At 32.1% G+C, this 18,138-nt stretch overlaps 1 protein-coding gene across 1 annotated transcript; it reads right to left on the reverse strand.

The window, feature by feature from the left end:
• Positions 1-1,076: 1,076 nt before the first annotated feature.
• LOC139519630 (interferon-induced helicase C domain-containing protein 1-like) lies at positions 1,077-13,240 on the reverse strand. The gene is made up of 5 exons (XM_071311830.1): positions 13,097-13,240; positions 11,694-11,822; positions 9,804-10,151; positions 8,929-8,985; positions 1,077-1,536 (listed from the first exon to the last, which is right to left on the reverse strand). Exons 1-5 carry the CDS (start codon positions 13,194-13,196, stop codon positions 1,166-1,168), a joined length of 1,005 nt encoding a protein of 334 aa, XP_071167931.1. The 5' UTR covers positions 13,197-13,240; the 3' UTR covers positions 1,077-1,165.
• Between the last annotated feature and the right edge of the window lie 4,898 nt (positions 13,241-18,138).

Raw genomic sequence — 18,138 nt, forward strand, 5'->3', positions numbered from 1 at the left:
TTATTGTCCTTGCAACAGAACTTGTAAGAATTTCTTTCAAACATTTCAGATGATCATCAGCAATGATTTTTGTTTCACAATGGTCAATCCAAGACTCATCTTTAAATTCATTGTCATCACATGCAGGGATCTCCATGGATGAAAATTGAACCATGGAGGAACTTTCACCATTACAAACCGTGTCTACGCTGTACAGTGTAGTGCGATCGGAAGTATTTTATCCCTCCATACAAAGAATGGTGAACATGCAAATTCATTGCTTATTTAAATTTTATTTATTTGAATTTTCATTATAGAATTAGAAGTATCAATATGTTCATTTATTGCCGTTTTTAACCATTCAAATGCCAAGTCTTCATGGTCCCCCCTTAGTCGAGAATGACCAAAAGCTGTCATGAAGGTCCCCATGTAGATTTCTTGTATTTTTGGTAATTGTTAGGGGGGTTAGAAATTATATGATGTGGAGCTTATTTTTCATGGACACTGTCAAATTCAGAACCCATTACCGGTATGGCTGATTTGCAGCAACGACAAAACGATTCGTACGGGTTATGTAAAAGATTAAAGAGATTTGTAAAGCAAATGAAAAGGTTTTTAATGACTTTATCTGACAAATTGATGTTGTGCAACATGCATCTTTCGAGTCTGAATAGAAACCGGAAACGCGGATGTATCAATTTGATTGTAATATACGAAATGAATTCGGAATTACGATACGATATTTCTTTACAGGAAATATTTATAAGTTTTTACTTTTAAACTTTTAAAGTCATTCTAAATTCTCGTTACAGCAGTACTCGAGTTATTTGTGATGAAATAATATTTACTGTTTTGTGTCGTATTTTGTACTTCTTAAAAAAGGGGGATGCTGATTGCGTAAGTCAAAATAAAGCACGTGTTCGACTTGTTAAACTGTTTTCTTTGTAACTGGATTATTAATTTTTTTATTTAATCTAAATTATCATAATCAGTTGATTAATTCGACAAATGGATCGTCTATCCTCAGATAGTATTCTCCTGTCTGGTTTGTTGATCTACCTGTACAAGCTCAGGTACAAGTGATTAGCGATCTTAATCCGGATATCCCCCAGGCGTTAGAACTGTGTTGGATTATAACATAAAAAGCCTAAGGATTATGCAATTACATGCATTTGATTATAATTGATTAAAAAAATGGCGTCGGGCTACAAAAAATGATGAAGTTTTGAACGATGGCGGAAGACAATTTAACGATGGCGCAAGACAATTTAACGATGGGGCGAGTCATTTGACGATGGCGCAAGATATTTGAACGATGGCGGGGCGCCATCGTTAAACAGGCCATGGAGATCCCTGCACATGCCCTGGTGCCATTTTCTGATGGTCCGTCAACTGAGGAACCTTCATCATTATCCATAGACAGTGAGAACATTTTATCTGAATTTGGTGTGATAACTTCTGCTTTGGGACTCTCTATTTTAGTTTCCACTCTATCAATATATTCTCCTTCATTGATATCTAAAGACAGATCTGTACTTTTTGCTGTCATTACCAAACCTAAAACATAGAGCAAATACAGTTGTTCTAGTTAACCTAAGTTTGCATATACTTAAAACAGGACTACATGTCTTTTTAGAGGACACCTGTATGTAATTATTTCGACACCCCCATGAGGGGCCTCATAAAAAGACATTATAATTACAATCTGTCCATCCTAAACAGAGGGTGGTAAAGGGATATTTTCGTGCAACATTTTCAGCTTTTTTATTTCACGTGTTTTCGTGTTTTGACCTTTTAATTTCTCGTTTTCCAGTGTTTGGTTCGACGTGCGTGCCTCATGTTCTCCTTTATTTATTTTCTGTGTTTCTTGTCAGTACTCTTAATTCCTCGTGCTTGTCCAGCATTTGATTAAAAAGTAAACCAGGACTAAATTCAAAGTCAGTCTGGAGATTGTTTAAATTATGTGTTCCGAGAATATTTAAAATTGCTATCAAATTAATTATTGTGAATATTTTTTTTTCAAATCAGTTGCAACTAGTGAACACTAATAGGTTACTGCAGGGTCATCATGTCCATTTCATAATGACTAGAGTGATCACCAAGAATGGCTGATTAATAAATCATTTTACTTTTTCCATTAATATTTACGATTTTATTTCTGGTGCTTCCGTTTTTCGATTTTTATTTTCCGTGCAACATGTTTGCGATTTTTATTTCACGTGTTTCCGTGTTCAGGGCTCCCCTTTATCACCCTCTAAACACTATTGTAACCAGATGCTCCGCAGGGCATAGCTTTATACGACCGCAGAGGTTGAACCCTGAACAGTTGGGGCAAGTATGGACACAACATTCAAGCTGGATTCAGCTCTAAATTTGGATTGTGATTAAATAGTTGACACAGCATAGGTTTCTGACACAGAATGAATGTGTTCTAATGAACTTAAATTTTTTGTTTTCTCTTAGAGCAATTCACTATGCTGTTGAATATTAATCCTCTCAAAAAAATGTTTGAAGAAATTTTCTTTTTTATTTATGAAATTTCAAATGAGAAAAATTGAACCCAATTTTTTTAATCACATCCCCCTTTCCCTTATTCCAAAACTAATCTCAATTAAAATTTCTAATGGAGTTTGCAACAATAACTACTCATTTAAATACATCATAAAATATTAAGATGTAAAAAAAACTGCTTGTTATCACTGAATGGTAAAGATTATTTTAATTTATCAGTTGGTAGTAAAAAGTGAATATACATTGTATATTGTATATAATAAAGATTTAAGTTGATTCTGGACAAAGAAAGATAACTCCAATTAAAAAAAATCTTGCTATTGCACAATATTTTGCAATTAGATATTTCTTGCTTACTATTCTGGACAAAGAAAGATAACTCTAATTAAAAAAAAATTTGCTATTTCACAATATTGTGCAATTAGATATTTCTTGCCATTACGCAATACTGTGCAATGATTTGGACCAACTTGAAAACTGGGCCCATAATAAAAAATCTAAGTACATTTTTGGATTCAGCATATCAAAGAACCCCAAGATTTCAATTTTTGTTAAAATCAGACTAAGTTTAATTTTGGACCCTTTGGACTTTAGTGTAGACCAATTTGAAAACAGGACCAAAAATGAAGAATCTACATACACAGTTAGATTTGGTATATCAAAGAACCCCATTTATTCAATTTTTGATGAAATCAAACAAAGTTTAATTTTGGACCCCGATTTGGACCAACTTGAAAACTGGGCAAATAATCAAGAATCTAAGTACATTTTTAGATTCAGCATATCAAAGAACCTAACTGATTCATTTTTTGTCAAAATCAAACTAAGTTTCATTTTGGACTCTTTGGACCTTAATGTAGACCAATTAGAAAACGGGACCAAAAGTTAAGAATCTACATACACAGTCATGACAGTTAGATTCGGCATATGAAAGAACCCCAATTATTCAATTTTGATGAAATCAAACAAAGTTTAATTTTGGACCCTTTGGGCCCCTTATTCTGTTGGGACCAAAACTCCCCAAATCAATACCAACCTTCCTTTTATGGTCATAAACCTTGTGTTTAAATTTCATAGATTTCTATTTACTTCTACTAACGTTATGGTGCGAAAACCAAGAAAAATGCTTATTTGGGTCCCTTTTTGGCCCCTAATTCCTAAACTGTTGGGACCTAAACTCCCAAAATCAATACCAACCTTCCTTTTGTAGTCATTAACATTGTGTTTAAATTTCATTGATTTCTTTTAACTTAAACTAAAGTTATAGTGCGAAAACCAAGAAAATGCTTATTTGGGCCCTTTTTGGCCCCTAATTCCTAAAATGTTGGGACCAAAACTCCCAAAATCAATACCAACCTTCCTTTTGTGGTCATAAACCTTGTGTTAAAATTTCATATATTTCCATTCACTTTTACTAAAGTTAGAGTGCGAAAACTAAAAGTATTCGGACGACGACGACGACGACGACGACGACGCCGACGCCAACGTGATAGCAATATACGACGAAAATTTTTTCAAATTTTGCGGTCGTATAAAAACAATTTTACAGCTGGAATACAGAAATTTTTTTAAATTTTTTTTAAATTCAATCTTATTTAATATCAGATGTACATGATACAGTATCATTCAAAGTAATTCAAAACAATGTGCTTTATAGCAGTGCTTGAATGATGTGGTAAACGGTAATGCCAGGTTATCTTATCAGGGGGTGAAAAATAACTCTACATATTTAAATGAATACAAAGTCCCTTTTTCATTGAAATCTTACTGAAATAACCTTTGTAAGAACATGAAGAAGGAGATGCAGATACATCATCACTGGGGTAAAGCTGATGACCGTAACTGCATTCACGGTCATCCCAAGATATCGGATGAAAAATTAGGTCAGTTTCTGTATTGTCTGTTAAAGTGTTTCTATATCATTTTCTATACAAATCATACATTGAAACGATGTAAATTTATAAAAGAATCACTCGAAAATCACTAATTACTTCCGAGAAATGTGCATGAAACGGGAAATTCGATTTGAAAAAATCGCTAAGATGACCGTAAATCATAATCAAAATATTTCCAAGATGACCGTAACATAAAACAAGGATGACCGTGATTGGTAAAAAGATGACCGTAACTTGTAAAGGATGACCGTAATTTGTAAAGACTGACTGTAATTTATATAGGACGACCGTAACTTTTATAGGATTACCATCAATTCTAAGAAATATCCGTATTGTATTAAGGTTTTTTGTTGAGTTTGTCTATCTCGGTTAGCGGATATAAATATGTTTCATAAATTTCTTTTTTTAAACTATAATATAATTGGCCATATTTAGGATTTATAACAATGATAGTAAATTGCATATTTCTCGTAAACAATGAAATATTTATTGATATCGACGTTAAAATTTTTTAACACAAATTGACAGCGATACGACGAAAATTCGAAGAAACATGAATGTGTCCCTAGTACACGGATGCCTCATCTAGACTACACTATGATTTTCTATGTTTAGTGGACTATGAAAATGGGATAAAACTGTAATTTGGCATTAGAATTAAAAAGATCATGTATACCATAGGGAAAATGTGTATTAAGTTTCAATTTTATTTAACTTGAAGCTTGACAAACGGACGAACGTACGCACAGACCAGAAAAACATAATGCCAATAAATGGAGCATTAAAAACATTAATAATACATACGAATATTTGGTAATCGAGCCCATGTGTATGGTTCCAGAGGAAGCAGATTAAAATCTTAATTTGTCTTGATATATGCACACGGAAACACTTTTGAAATAGAACAAAAGAATCGAAGCTCTGTGTTTATCGAGAAAGCGATAAATGTTAACTGTAATGTTTGATATAGTTACAAAATTTTAAAAAGTTAATAGAAACAAATAAAACGACAATTTTCTTATTTTAAAAACACCATTTGCATAAGTTTTCAATGTATCTGTTACATAGTAATGCAAAACAATAAGATATCAAGTCGACAACATGGTTCTTATCGGGGCCTTTTATAGCTGACTATGCGGTATGGGCTTTGCTCATTATTGAAGGCCTTACGGTTACCTATAGTTGTTAATGTTTGTGTCATTTTGGTCTTTTCTGGATAGTTGTCTCATTGGCAATAATACCAAATCTTCTTTTTTATATATAGTATCTATAAGTTGGATGTAGAAAATGCATAACCTCCGATTTTTTTTTTATCACGGACGGAGAACATATCAATCTTTTAGTTCAGAAATTTTCGTGTCTGCCCTTCCATTATGTGAATAAAAAAAATATCCCCAAAACAGGTAACGATTGTATCGAAAAGAGAAAAATCGAGTGCACCTTTTTATGTTAGGGCATGTTTGGGTTGTATATTTTGTCTTTAAAACGTACAAAGCAAGAGTATTTTATATAGCATCTCGCTTCAGATTCTATCATTATTATATATCAAAGCTACAGGTTGACTTTTTAACGTAAAACAATTACAGTACGAAAAGATGAAATATATGGGTCAAGTGAGACACCTATCTAATGAATCACAAAAACAGAGTAGGTGTGTTCGAATAGCTGTTTTTTTTCTAAAAGTACTTGACGACAGTCTTTTAATTTGGATGATGAAAATGAATATCTTCGAAAAAATATGATTTTCTTTTGTGAGATAACTAGGGTTTATAATCTTCAACCACTGAAAATGTTTAGTCTGCCCTTCCACGAAATATTTAATAAGAATTTTTTTAAATGCTTAAAGAATTATCAAAAATTCCATCTGACATCCGAACAGACAATATTTTTAAGTTGAATCAATGCAGACAAGATCATTAACTAATGTTCATGAGCTAGTAGATACATTTGTCTTTTAAAATATAACTGACATATAACGATCGATCGTAATGGTGCTATGTGGATAAATTTATCAGTTTTCAAGGGCAAAATTGGCAGAGCGTCATCCCTACAATGGCTTCCATTTCTACGTTTGTGAGCATGAACTGGCGTAATGGGGAGATAATTTTGAAGAAGTAGAATCCTGACTGTATGAATAACATTTCTGTATATATACAAATTGACAACGTTCCGCCTTGTGATACGCTTTTCGTACAATACTATTGTGATGATTTTGTATCTAAGGTTAAATTGTTTACATTGGTTACAGTTCGATAGAAGCCTTATTTTATGCATTGTATATATACCTTAATAAAACATAGTAAAGAATTGGATGTTTCGCGGGTAAACTTTGGGTCAAGTCAAACGTGAAGGGGTGTTCCAAAGGAAACTGTCAATACGAGTAATGAGACACTTTGGAAGAACACCCCTCCTATAATAATGGTACGGCTACCATTGGGGTATATAAGCAGGAGAGATTCCTAGCTCAGGGTCGATTGTCATAAAGTCTTCAGAGACATAAGACCACGGTACGGTGATATTCGAGATCGCTCGCTCGTATATATTTAAATATTATTACTAAGAGTAATAAAGAACAGGTCGGTGCCTGTTATAAATACGGATTTGTATATTTACAAGCGGAACCGTATTGTACCGTATAGGACAAGTGTGAGTCTGTGTGACCACCTTGTAAAGTACATAATTGTACAAGAGGAACAAAGACAAGTGTGTAAACTTGTAGGGTACATCATTGTACCAGGAGGACAAGTTTGTTCCTGACCCAAGGACAAATTTGTAAGAGTACAAATTTGTACCAGTTGTATATAGATACTAAGTAGAATAGTTTATAGATAGTTTATTAAAGATTGCAAAGAGCAGTTGTACATATTTTGGTTCATTGACGTATATATTTGAATAAAGATTATTTGTTATATGTTTTGTAAAGAGAGAGCAATTTTGGATCCAGTATCAAACTGGTAACGGACACATTCTAAATTGAAATAGACACGCTTACCCTGTGTACACGTTACACTATTTTAAGGATCTACTTTGCTGGAGCTCACCTTCACTAGTTTATTCGAATGATATTTTCAAAATATTTCTGTTATTTTATTTGCACGACAAAATGAAAGACGATATAATATCAATGGGTGTACATGCAATTTTTTGGCATTTTTAAAAATGGGTATTTATTATATGTCATTAAAAGGAATCCCAGAAACAAAAACAAATCTTTTGTCGAGCAGTTGAAGGCTGTGCACCGCATTTTTTTCATTATGCTTGTAAGGTGTCATTTTATCGCGCTTTTGTAGCATGTTTTCCCTTCCTGTTCATTTGCATGTCTTTAGGCAAATTCATTTTTAAAATTAAACTCTCTACTGTAAAAAAGATACATATGGTAATCTTTGCATTTGAAGCACGTCTTATTTTCTTCTACCTATAGGATAAAACTCTCATATTAATATGTGTATACCAACACGATTAATCATTTGATACAAAAAGATAGTTATATAAATACGGACATTTCTTAGAATTGAGGGTCATCCTTTAAAAGTTACGGTCATCATTTATAAATCACGGTCATCTTAAAAGCAGTTACGGTCAGCCTTGTTATGAATCGCTGATTCTGTTACGGTCATCTCGATTGTGATTTACGGTCATCTTGGCGATTTTTTCAAATCGAATTTCCCGTTTCATGCACATTTCTTTGAAGTAATTAGTGATTTCCGAGTGATTCTTTTATAAATTTACATCGTTTCAATGTATGATTTGTAAAGAAAGTGATATAGAAACACTCTAACAGACAATACAGAAACTGACCTAATTTTTCATCCGACATCTTGGGATGACCGTGAATGCAGTTACGGTCATCAGCTTTACCCCAGTGATCATTCAAAAAGAAATTTCATCATATAAAATAACTTTAGATGTTAACTGATGCATCAAAACAAAACCTAAAACAATCAGTTGAACAAAAAAATATTATGGTGTAACACTAACAGAGATGGAGCATTTATGATTTAATACTAAATAACATAAAACAGCTGAGAACAATTTAAGAAACAAATGTTACAAATTATGCAAAGAAAAATGAACTACTAAGGATTAATTTATTTTCTTAAAAAGAGGAAAATTTGTACTTTCATGGTTATTAGATTTTATGGTTTTTCCAAAGTTTACATGTACATTTGTATACCAGTCTTTTACAAATGTATATACTTTGTTGATTACAGAATTTTTCTTGCTGGGTTGAAGACACTTTTACAAATGTATATACTTCATTGATTACAGAATTTTTCTCGCTGGGTTGTAGACACATTGGTGGCCTTCTACTGTTTTCTGCGTTTTGGTCGGGTTGTTATCTTTTTGACACATTCCCCATTTCCATTTTCAATTTTATTCCTTGAACATTTAAATTTGTGGTTTACATTTACCAACAAAGCCCACAGAAGTTGGTAACCCATGATTAATAATAAATCCACAGTATCAGTTATGTGACTTTAAAATGTAATGTAGTAGTCAATTGAAGTTGTATATCATATATCATGTATAATAGACTTCTCACTTTCTACATCTTCATTTTGCTGTGAACCAACAGTAACACCAGTCCTCTCAAGTTCTTCTGAAATTCAAGAATTTCAATATTAATAATCTAGTAACTTTCATAGTCTCAATAAGATATTTCAGTTTCATACAGGAAACTTTTATAATGGATGGTGATGTTCCTTTGGACTCCTCATAAGGTACAGTTTGTTATAACATCATACAGTTTCTGTAGCTACTATTAAATGAATGTAATCTGAATATGTCTAACTGGTAAATTATTTATAGTCAGCGATCCTGTTAACACAAATTACTTGAAAATGTTACTAAATCTATTCATATATACCATGAATACAAAGATTTGAAAAATGGAATTTTAGCTGTACTCTCATCAAATCCTAATTTTTACTGTGATGTTGTTTATAGAGCAAACAATTTTAGAAAAAAATCCATTTAAACTCATTGTCAGATCCTTATAAACTTATTCTTTATGGTTATAGAAATTAAGTAAGATCTATGGATATTATTTTTATAAGTTTTAACATTAAATTAAGTAAGATCTTTGGATAATATTTTTATAAGTTCTAACATTACAGATGGCTGTTAGACAGACAGAGACAAAGTGCAAATAGATGTTTGGCAGCCAAAAGTAACTTTGAGTAAACCAAAAGAAGCTTTCCATCAATAATTTATAACAAGAATATGTCCACAGTACAAGTGGACGAACGGACGCACAGACCAGAAAAAAATAATGCCCATAAATAGGGCATAAAAATTAATGTGGAAAGACCTTCAACATGTTCAATTGTTCTTGCCATTAGGGTCAGGTAAGCTAAAAAAAAAGATTCAATCAATAAGAGTTAAACCTGCATAAATTTAAAGACTTCTGTACAATACCTGGTGTTGCTCCTGGATCCATCTTAGCTTTTAAATCTTCTCTTCCAGATTCTTTCAAAGCTTCCAAAAACAGACTTGGCCAATCAGGCCTTCGTCTTTGCATTAAGAAAAACAGTTCTTGAACTGCTTGAAATTTTCCATTAGAATAATATTCTGATCGTATAGTCTCCATATCACTCAGTTCAATGCATTTATTCTGGTATAAAACCCCACAGACATCTAATGGTTCTATTCTTTCAAGAAGATCTCCCTTCATATAACAAATTAAAAATTCATAGTAGTCCTGACAAAACTTGTCTCCCCTGTCTGGATATTCTTTATTAATAAGATCAATGAATCTCTGATAACCTGAAGTAAAATAATATAAAGATTGTCAATTTTCATGTATTTTAAAACCAGCAATAAATTGATAAATGTATGTTTTGTCAAAATCTGAGAACTATGTACATGTATTTTGGTAGGCAACCAATAATGTTTTACACAGGGAATATCATAGTCAGAGATACTTGAAGTAGTAAATATTAATATACTTATATAAGTAAATTTGTAGGATACTTATTCAAGTGCATTTTATTAACTTGTATAGGTAAATTATTTTATTGACTAATTTATGTCCCTTAGACATTCAGAATTTTTAACTTATAAATACAAGTAACAGTTTTTTACTTATACAAGTAAAAAAGGTCATACTATCTTCTTTTCTTGAATTTATCTGGATTTCTTTGCTCATATAGAGTTTTTAATAGTCTGTCCTTTGCAGATGTCTTAACTAATCATTTAAGGAGGGGTATAAAAATTTCAGAAAAAAATTAAACATTTTTTTTTCTTTACAAATTTTTTTACAAATTTAAATAATTACTACATTTGTTTCTTACTTTATCATATAGTACAAAATTCATTCAAAAAAATCAATTCGTTTTGGCCCCAGATGACTTTTAAATGTATATATCATTAAAAAAAGGTCCAAATTATCTCCCTTTTGGTGCAAAAATGCCATTTTTTAGCCTTAAAATTGAAATATCTTTCTCAACTCATCGGTGACCTATATTTTTTATTATTATTTTCAAAAAAGCTTTACCTAAACTAAACTATTGTAAAATTTGAGCGATTTCTGTAATTAATTTTGTTTTTTTCTCTCGATATTACCTCTATTTCTCCTATCACATGTATCAGTTCAACAGAAATAAGTACCTTTATGAAAATGTATGCTCCCTTCGCAAGCAGATTGTGAGCGTAAATGAACGGTGACCCCATCTGTTATTTTATTTTTCTATTAAGTATAAAGCTCATTTATAGAAAAAATATAGCGAAATCCTACATTAAGAAAAAAATCGATTTAGACCTGTAAGCCAACTTAAGTGCAACTTCATGGACAACAAAAATCTCATTGTCTATCATCTTTAGAATACTGATCATTTACAAGCCCTCAAGGGGCAATTTATGAAGGCAAATTGCACAAAAACTTTTAAAGATCTTTGCACAATTAGTTTCTTTGTTGAGTCAATGAGATTTGTTTTTTTACATCTGAAAATTTTAGAATTTTAGGGATTGTAAAAAAATTGACTTATACAAGTTAATTTTTGAGAAAACTGAGGGAGATTATTCAAACAGTATAATTAATTTATTTCATGTATTTATACAAGCATATCATTATTTACTTCTTGTACAAGTGGTACCCTTGACTGCATGCCATATTAGAATTACAAATTTTATCTTAATATCAATATTCATTGAAATCCTAGCAAACAAAGATGTTTACATATAAATCATTTACTTTTTTTTTTTTACTATTTTGAATGCATATTTTAATTCTATAATTTTTTTGAACATAATTTGAGAATGATTATTTTCAAAGGCAAAACAAAAAAGTAGTCATATCTTCAACCTTACCTCCATCAGATAAAGCCACTACAAATTTCTCTGTTAAGTTTTCATTTACAGATACTGCATTTATCAGTATTGCAACAGCTTCTGTTCGACTTCTTTTTTCATTTTCACGAACTTTTTCTTGGAGTTCCACTGCAAATGAATATAGAAAATTAAGCTACTATAGTACAGTTTCTAAGTTTTGCATTTCTAATGATCATGGTGATAGCTTTATAGGCCTTTTATTATGAATGCAAGTATTTAGTTATTTCTTGTTTTGTTATTTTTACTTTGAACATTTTACTGTATTGATGCAAATGAGGCCAAAACAAAAATATAGATTGTTTTCTGCCAGTGCAACCTTTAAAAAATTTCGTGCAATTCATGCTTATAGACCCTAACACATTTACGGTATTGCACATCCAGATTGAGCAGTAGCTGTTCAAGTCCAGATCATTTCCCTCATATATTGTCCATGCAAGTATTTTTGAAATATTATTTTACCTTAAACCTATTTTTTCTGCAATGAGGCAAAATAGTTTTTGACTGACAATCATCTGCATGCATCACAAACTATGTAATGCGTAGATAATAAATCCGACACAAAAAAAAAACACCAAATAAATGGGGAATGTGTCCATGGGACTCATAGATGTTTCCCACGTGCTTGACTATCATATAAAGTTATAAACATGATAAAGGGGTATAACAATGATCGATCATGATGATAACTGAAAGGTGGTAATAGTACGTGTCCAAATTTGTACATTTTTTTTTGGTACTTGATCTGAGTTTTGTGGTAACAACAATTGTGTATTAGTTTTATAACATTTGATAGAGTCAAACTTAAGTAAAAGACTGTAGTGGCGGATCAAGAAATTTTCATAAGTGGGGGCCCACTGACTGACCTAAGAGGGGGCCCGCTCCAGTCATGCTTCAGTGATTCCCTATATAAGCAACCAAATTTTTTCCCAAATCCGCCTCTGAAAGAACAGAAACGAATAATATCGCGACTGGCTGACATTTTCAAAAATGCAAGTTTATGTACCAAAAAAAAATGATGTGTTATATTAAGGTATATAGGATTTTTTTTCTGAGACAAGTGCCTGTGATCTGAGGCAACTATATAACACATAGCCATCTCACATGTCTCAGATCCCAACACACCTTTAAAAATGTGCACTTTGGATGTTAAACTTAATCATGTTAATTTAATTTATTAAACATAAATATTGACAAGATAATTATAATTTGTCAAATGCAAATAACTGTTTTACATATCTATACAATACTAATAAATATCTATTAATAGTCTTTTAATTTATTATGGTAAAAGGCAAATTTAAATTATGTCAGTGTTGAATGTAAACAAATTAATTTGTGTTAGGCTAATTATGGATTGTCAAAATGTATCATTATAGTTTCACCTGACAAGCCCTGTATATTGAAAAGTACATCAGTAGGCTTTAGAAATTTTTGAAACTCTGGCAACAAGAATTTGATTCTTTCTCGTAAATCGTTTTCCATGTTGTGGTGGAATGTGAATATTTCCAGAAATCCCCATCTACTTTCACTTTTAGTTCTTCTCCTTGTTGTGTGTAACTCCTTCCAATAGGGAGCACCAAGTTTAACTTGACATTTTAAAAGTCTGTGTATGTTTATAATCAATTTACACAATCTGAAAATGTATAATGTAAATATAAGAGTGACGTTTGAACCTCAATTTTCATGATCAGTCGATACCACAGCTGTTTGGGGGACCGTCGGGAAAATATTTGTTTGACCTCCCCCTTTTTTATTTTTGGGGTTTGCTCAGAAAGATTTTCATAGATCTATGAATTATAAATATCACGTGTTACTATTTACTATCCATTCCTAGTGTACTTTTCGTTTCCACCACTGAATGATAATGTATAATTAAAAAAAAAATAGGAAAAAAGGGGGAGAAAAATTGGTTCCAAGGCATGTTTGTTTATCAGTAAAATTTTTAGTAAGTATGTTGTCAATAAATACGGGGGGGGGGGGGGAAGAAATAAAAAGCTTGGTGTTTGCATAATGACGTATTTTAAATTGCAAAGTCAAATGTACCAATAAAAGCTATGATTACTTCTCATACATTGAAGGAATAATTTATGTTTTTTACGTTTTTACATTTATTTGGTCAAGACCACAGGTATTTGGGGCATGGACCCCCCTTTTTTGGACCTCACTAAAAAAAAAATTGTTTGGTGGTTTTTTTTAAATTTATTTTCAATTTTCTACAATGTACAAACATATATCAAGTCCGACTCAACAATCCATTGCTAGTCGATTGCAATAACTTTTTTTACTATCCATACGAGCCCCAAGTGAAAAAAGAACACCAAACAATTTTTTTTTTACTGAGGTCCTCTTTTGTTCAAGTGTTATTAAATATGCAGCGATGGTCGCATTCTCACTACATAAAAAATCCAATTAAACGACCAACTTTCAGACTGAATGTGGCTGTATATCTATGCACCTTGCACAACCAAATAATGTCCTCTTTTAAACATAGATTTTTGCTGTCAAACAGCTGCCATATTGCTATATCTCTATACATAAATCAACCCTAAAACTTAAACTTAATTATAACTGAACATTCCCTTTCATTGAAGTCATCTTTTGGCAACGATCCCGCTAGCATGTTTAACCACGCTAATTATGTATGTATGCGCCTGTCCCAAGTCAGGAGCCTGTTATTCAGTGGTTGTCGTTTGTTTATGTGTTACATATTTGTTTTTTGTTCATTTTTTTAATAAATAAGGCCGTTAGTTTTCTCGTTTGAATTGTTTTACATTGTCATTCGGGGCCTTTTATAGCTGACCATGTGGTGTGGGCTTTCAGCGGCTAATTGTTGAAGGTCGTACAATGACCTATAGTTGTTAATTTCTGCGTCATTTTGGTCTCTTGTGGAGAGTTGTCTCATTGGCAATCATAAATATTTGCTTGAATTTGATAGTTTTTTTTTAGTTTGTGAGTTGCATATATCATTGGACATTGTTTCAAAGCACAATTCTTTTTTCATTTGGTGTTTCCATACAACAATTTGGAAACTCGAGGTGACATGGTTACTACAGTTTGAAAATGAGTAAAAAAGTAGTGAACATTTGTTGGTTATGCAATGATGCAATGAAATATTATGTGATACTTGACTTGATAAAACTGTACTCCTGCCAAGTATTTTTTTATTTGAAACGAAGATAATGCACAGAGATTTGTCTTGTCTGTCCACATAAAATTTAAAAAAAAATAAATGTTATCAGGACATATGACTCAACATTTTGTTATTTTGATAATGCAAATGTAGAAATAAAAAAGCAATATATTTAAAACATGTTACATAAGTTATGCAAATATTCAAAGTCAATGAACCATTTCTGAGGTACATGGCTTAACAAACTCCATGTAAATGAGATGTGCCAATGCTTATATATGCAACTGCATACCAAATATCATTGACTTATTATACGTCGTATCTTTTAAACGAACCTATAAACACACACATTAACTTGTAAACTGTGTAAAAGTTTCAACGTCAATGAGTAATTACGAGGGGATGGGGCTATATAATTTTCATGGAAACCATACTTGCAAATGTCAATAAATTGCATACCAAATGTCATTGACTTAACATTGGCATTTCATCCTAAACTGATCTAATCACAAACTAACACATGTTCACTATTCAAAAGTTAAAAGTCGATAGGACATGATTTAGGAGCTGGGTCAAATATTCTCCATTGAAAAGAGATGTACTAATGCTTATACAACTGAAAACAAATTAATTGAGATTGGCCTACCTCTATTGGTTCCACTTGAACCGATCTAAGCACAAACTCAAACTAATTCATGTGAAATAAGCAAAACTTTCAAAGTCAATAGACCATGACTGAGGCGGGAGGACCAAATAATCTCCATGTAACTGAGATATGCCAATGCTTATACAACTGCATACCCGTTATAATTGACCTAACTTCAAACTAATACATTGTTGACGCCACTGCCGCCAGACACAGCATATCTATGTCACGCTTTTTGACTCCGTCAAGACGAGACAAAAACCCCAATCTGATAGACAGCAACATTGCTTATCATTTCAAAGTCACTGGACCATGATTTCGTGGGCAGGATATAGAAATTATCCAAAAACTGAAATGAACAGGCGGTAATGTAACTGTATAGACAATATCTTGGTCTGTTGTGATTAGTTCCTTTCCATATAATAATCAGGAATTTTGAATGATGAATTTTCTGCTGAAAATTCAAAATTGAAAATTACTTATTATTTAAGGTCAATGGACCATGACCTTGATTAAACTCAATTCAGCAGAAATACACTAATAATTGCTTATCAATTTAGAGTCGCTTACCCTTCACCTAGGGGACAGGGGCTCGAATAGTCATCAAAATTATATGTACTGATAGTAATGCAATTTAACATTAAATATCAAGGATCTATCACAAGTAGTTCCTTTCAAACTAACTGAAGCAGAAAGTTAATGGTCAATTAGTAACGCTGTCACCATTGCAATCCCCATGTCAGCCTTTCCGCGACTATCGATACAGGCGAGACAAACATGACATTATACAAAGACTCATTGGAGAATAACAATGGATTATATCACTCCTTGTGCATGTTGGTTTAATCAACCTTGCTAAAAGTCACAAAATTTATAGTTGACATCCTACAGATGAAGTAGGCAATTTGTTTTTCAATTCATTAAGTAGTTTCAGAGGAAAATATTTTTTAATAAAGAAAAGTTTTCAGACAGAAGGATCATAGATGCATATAGTGATGGCAAAAGCTCACATAGCCATTTGGGATAGGTGAGCTAAGGATCATTTCTATTGGATATTTCAATATATTTATGTGACCTATTCTTCTTCTTTTATGGTAAGCATTATTACATAAAATTAGACGTGCATCAAGGATGGAAACTGTGAGTGGGTGTTTAAAGACTATTTAGAGAATTGTAAGATTGCCTCATTTTAAATGTGCCTTTCTTTGAAATCATATCATTTTAAAGTCCTAACCTTTGAATGTATATAAGTTTTAATGGAAAAACCTTAAGCAGTTGTTCTTAATTTAAAAGCAATACCAAGAAGATACTAAATTTAGTTTCTCTTCTGTGTACATTTCAAAAGTATGTCTTGATTTGCATAAAATAATTACATGTCTAGTACACACATAGTATCGTCAATCTGTATGCATCTCACTGGTTTCCAACCTGTCAAAAAAATTAAATAAAAACATGCAAATGGTATTTAGAAAAATGAGATAGCTATACTTCATCACTTCTATCTTAAACCTTCTTATTTTCTTATTTATCTAGTTTTACTGAATAATATGAAATAGAACAGACAGTAAAACCAAAAAAGATGAAGGGGAATATGTCAAAGAGATAACAACCCTACCAAAGAGCAGAAAACAGCCGAAGGCCACACATGGGTATCATAAAATGATTCCTATAACATTAGTAACTTATAGAAAGAAAGAAAAAACAGTTTATACAGAGGTATCCACTACTCTTAACTGTTAATAGTCCAGTCTATCTAGCCCAAAAAATCACCCAACCTCAAACAAATTGCAACAAAAGGTTTCTTGATATAATTCGATCTATTGACATATCCTATTGAACATATTAAAAATCGACAGAAATCTGGGAAATTTCTTATATCTTATTATAATGACAAAACGATGATTGTAAAAATAAGATAACAGTTATGAGAACTACCAATAAAAGTGGCATAATTGGGGAAACAAGTTTTGAAAAAGAGTAATTTTGGGTTAAAAACTGCATTTTTGTGACAAAAATCGGCAAAAACTGATTGTTTTCTATTAATGATAGTAAATATATAAATAAATCGGTTTTTCACTTTATTTCAGACAGAGAAACAATGTCACATCTTCATATTAAGAAAAAAAGGACTTATTTAGGTAGTTGCCTTCTTGAAATCTAGAAAATATAACTGACAATAATATTTAATATTTGTTTCAACTTGAGTCAAACATAAGTTCATCAGCTGCTAAATTAATGTCACAATGCATTGAATTACAGCTCTGACCACGACATTCGCCACACGAAATGTTACATGTTTTCTACCTGTGCAGCGACGAGTATCACAAATAGTCTTCCAGTTGCAACGTATAATTGGAAGGAGTCTTTGTGGAGCGGGTTGCTTTTTTGTCTTGATAGGCATAAGTCTTCCAGTGACCAGTAACCAACCAAAATTACAAGGATCTATCTCTTCTCCTCCGATCCATGTCTGAACTTGTAAATAATTCCTTAAGCTATGATATGTAGCAGTCTTGGTATTTGGCGGGCGAGTGTGTATTTTGATCACTTCCTTGTAAGTTAGAACTCTGTTTGCAAATTTTTTGTAGCTCAGAACGTCAAGTCCTTCGATCGGAGCACCTCCGTACAAAAACGTAATTATTTTTTCCAAG

Source organism: Mytilus edulis, chromosome 4 (assembly GCF_963676685.1).
Source record: "Mytilus edulis chromosome 4, xbMytEdul2.2, whole genome shotgun sequence".
Classification (NCBI taxonomy): domain Eukaryota; kingdom Metazoa; phylum Mollusca; class Bivalvia; order Mytilida; family Mytilidae; genus Mytilus; species Mytilus edulis.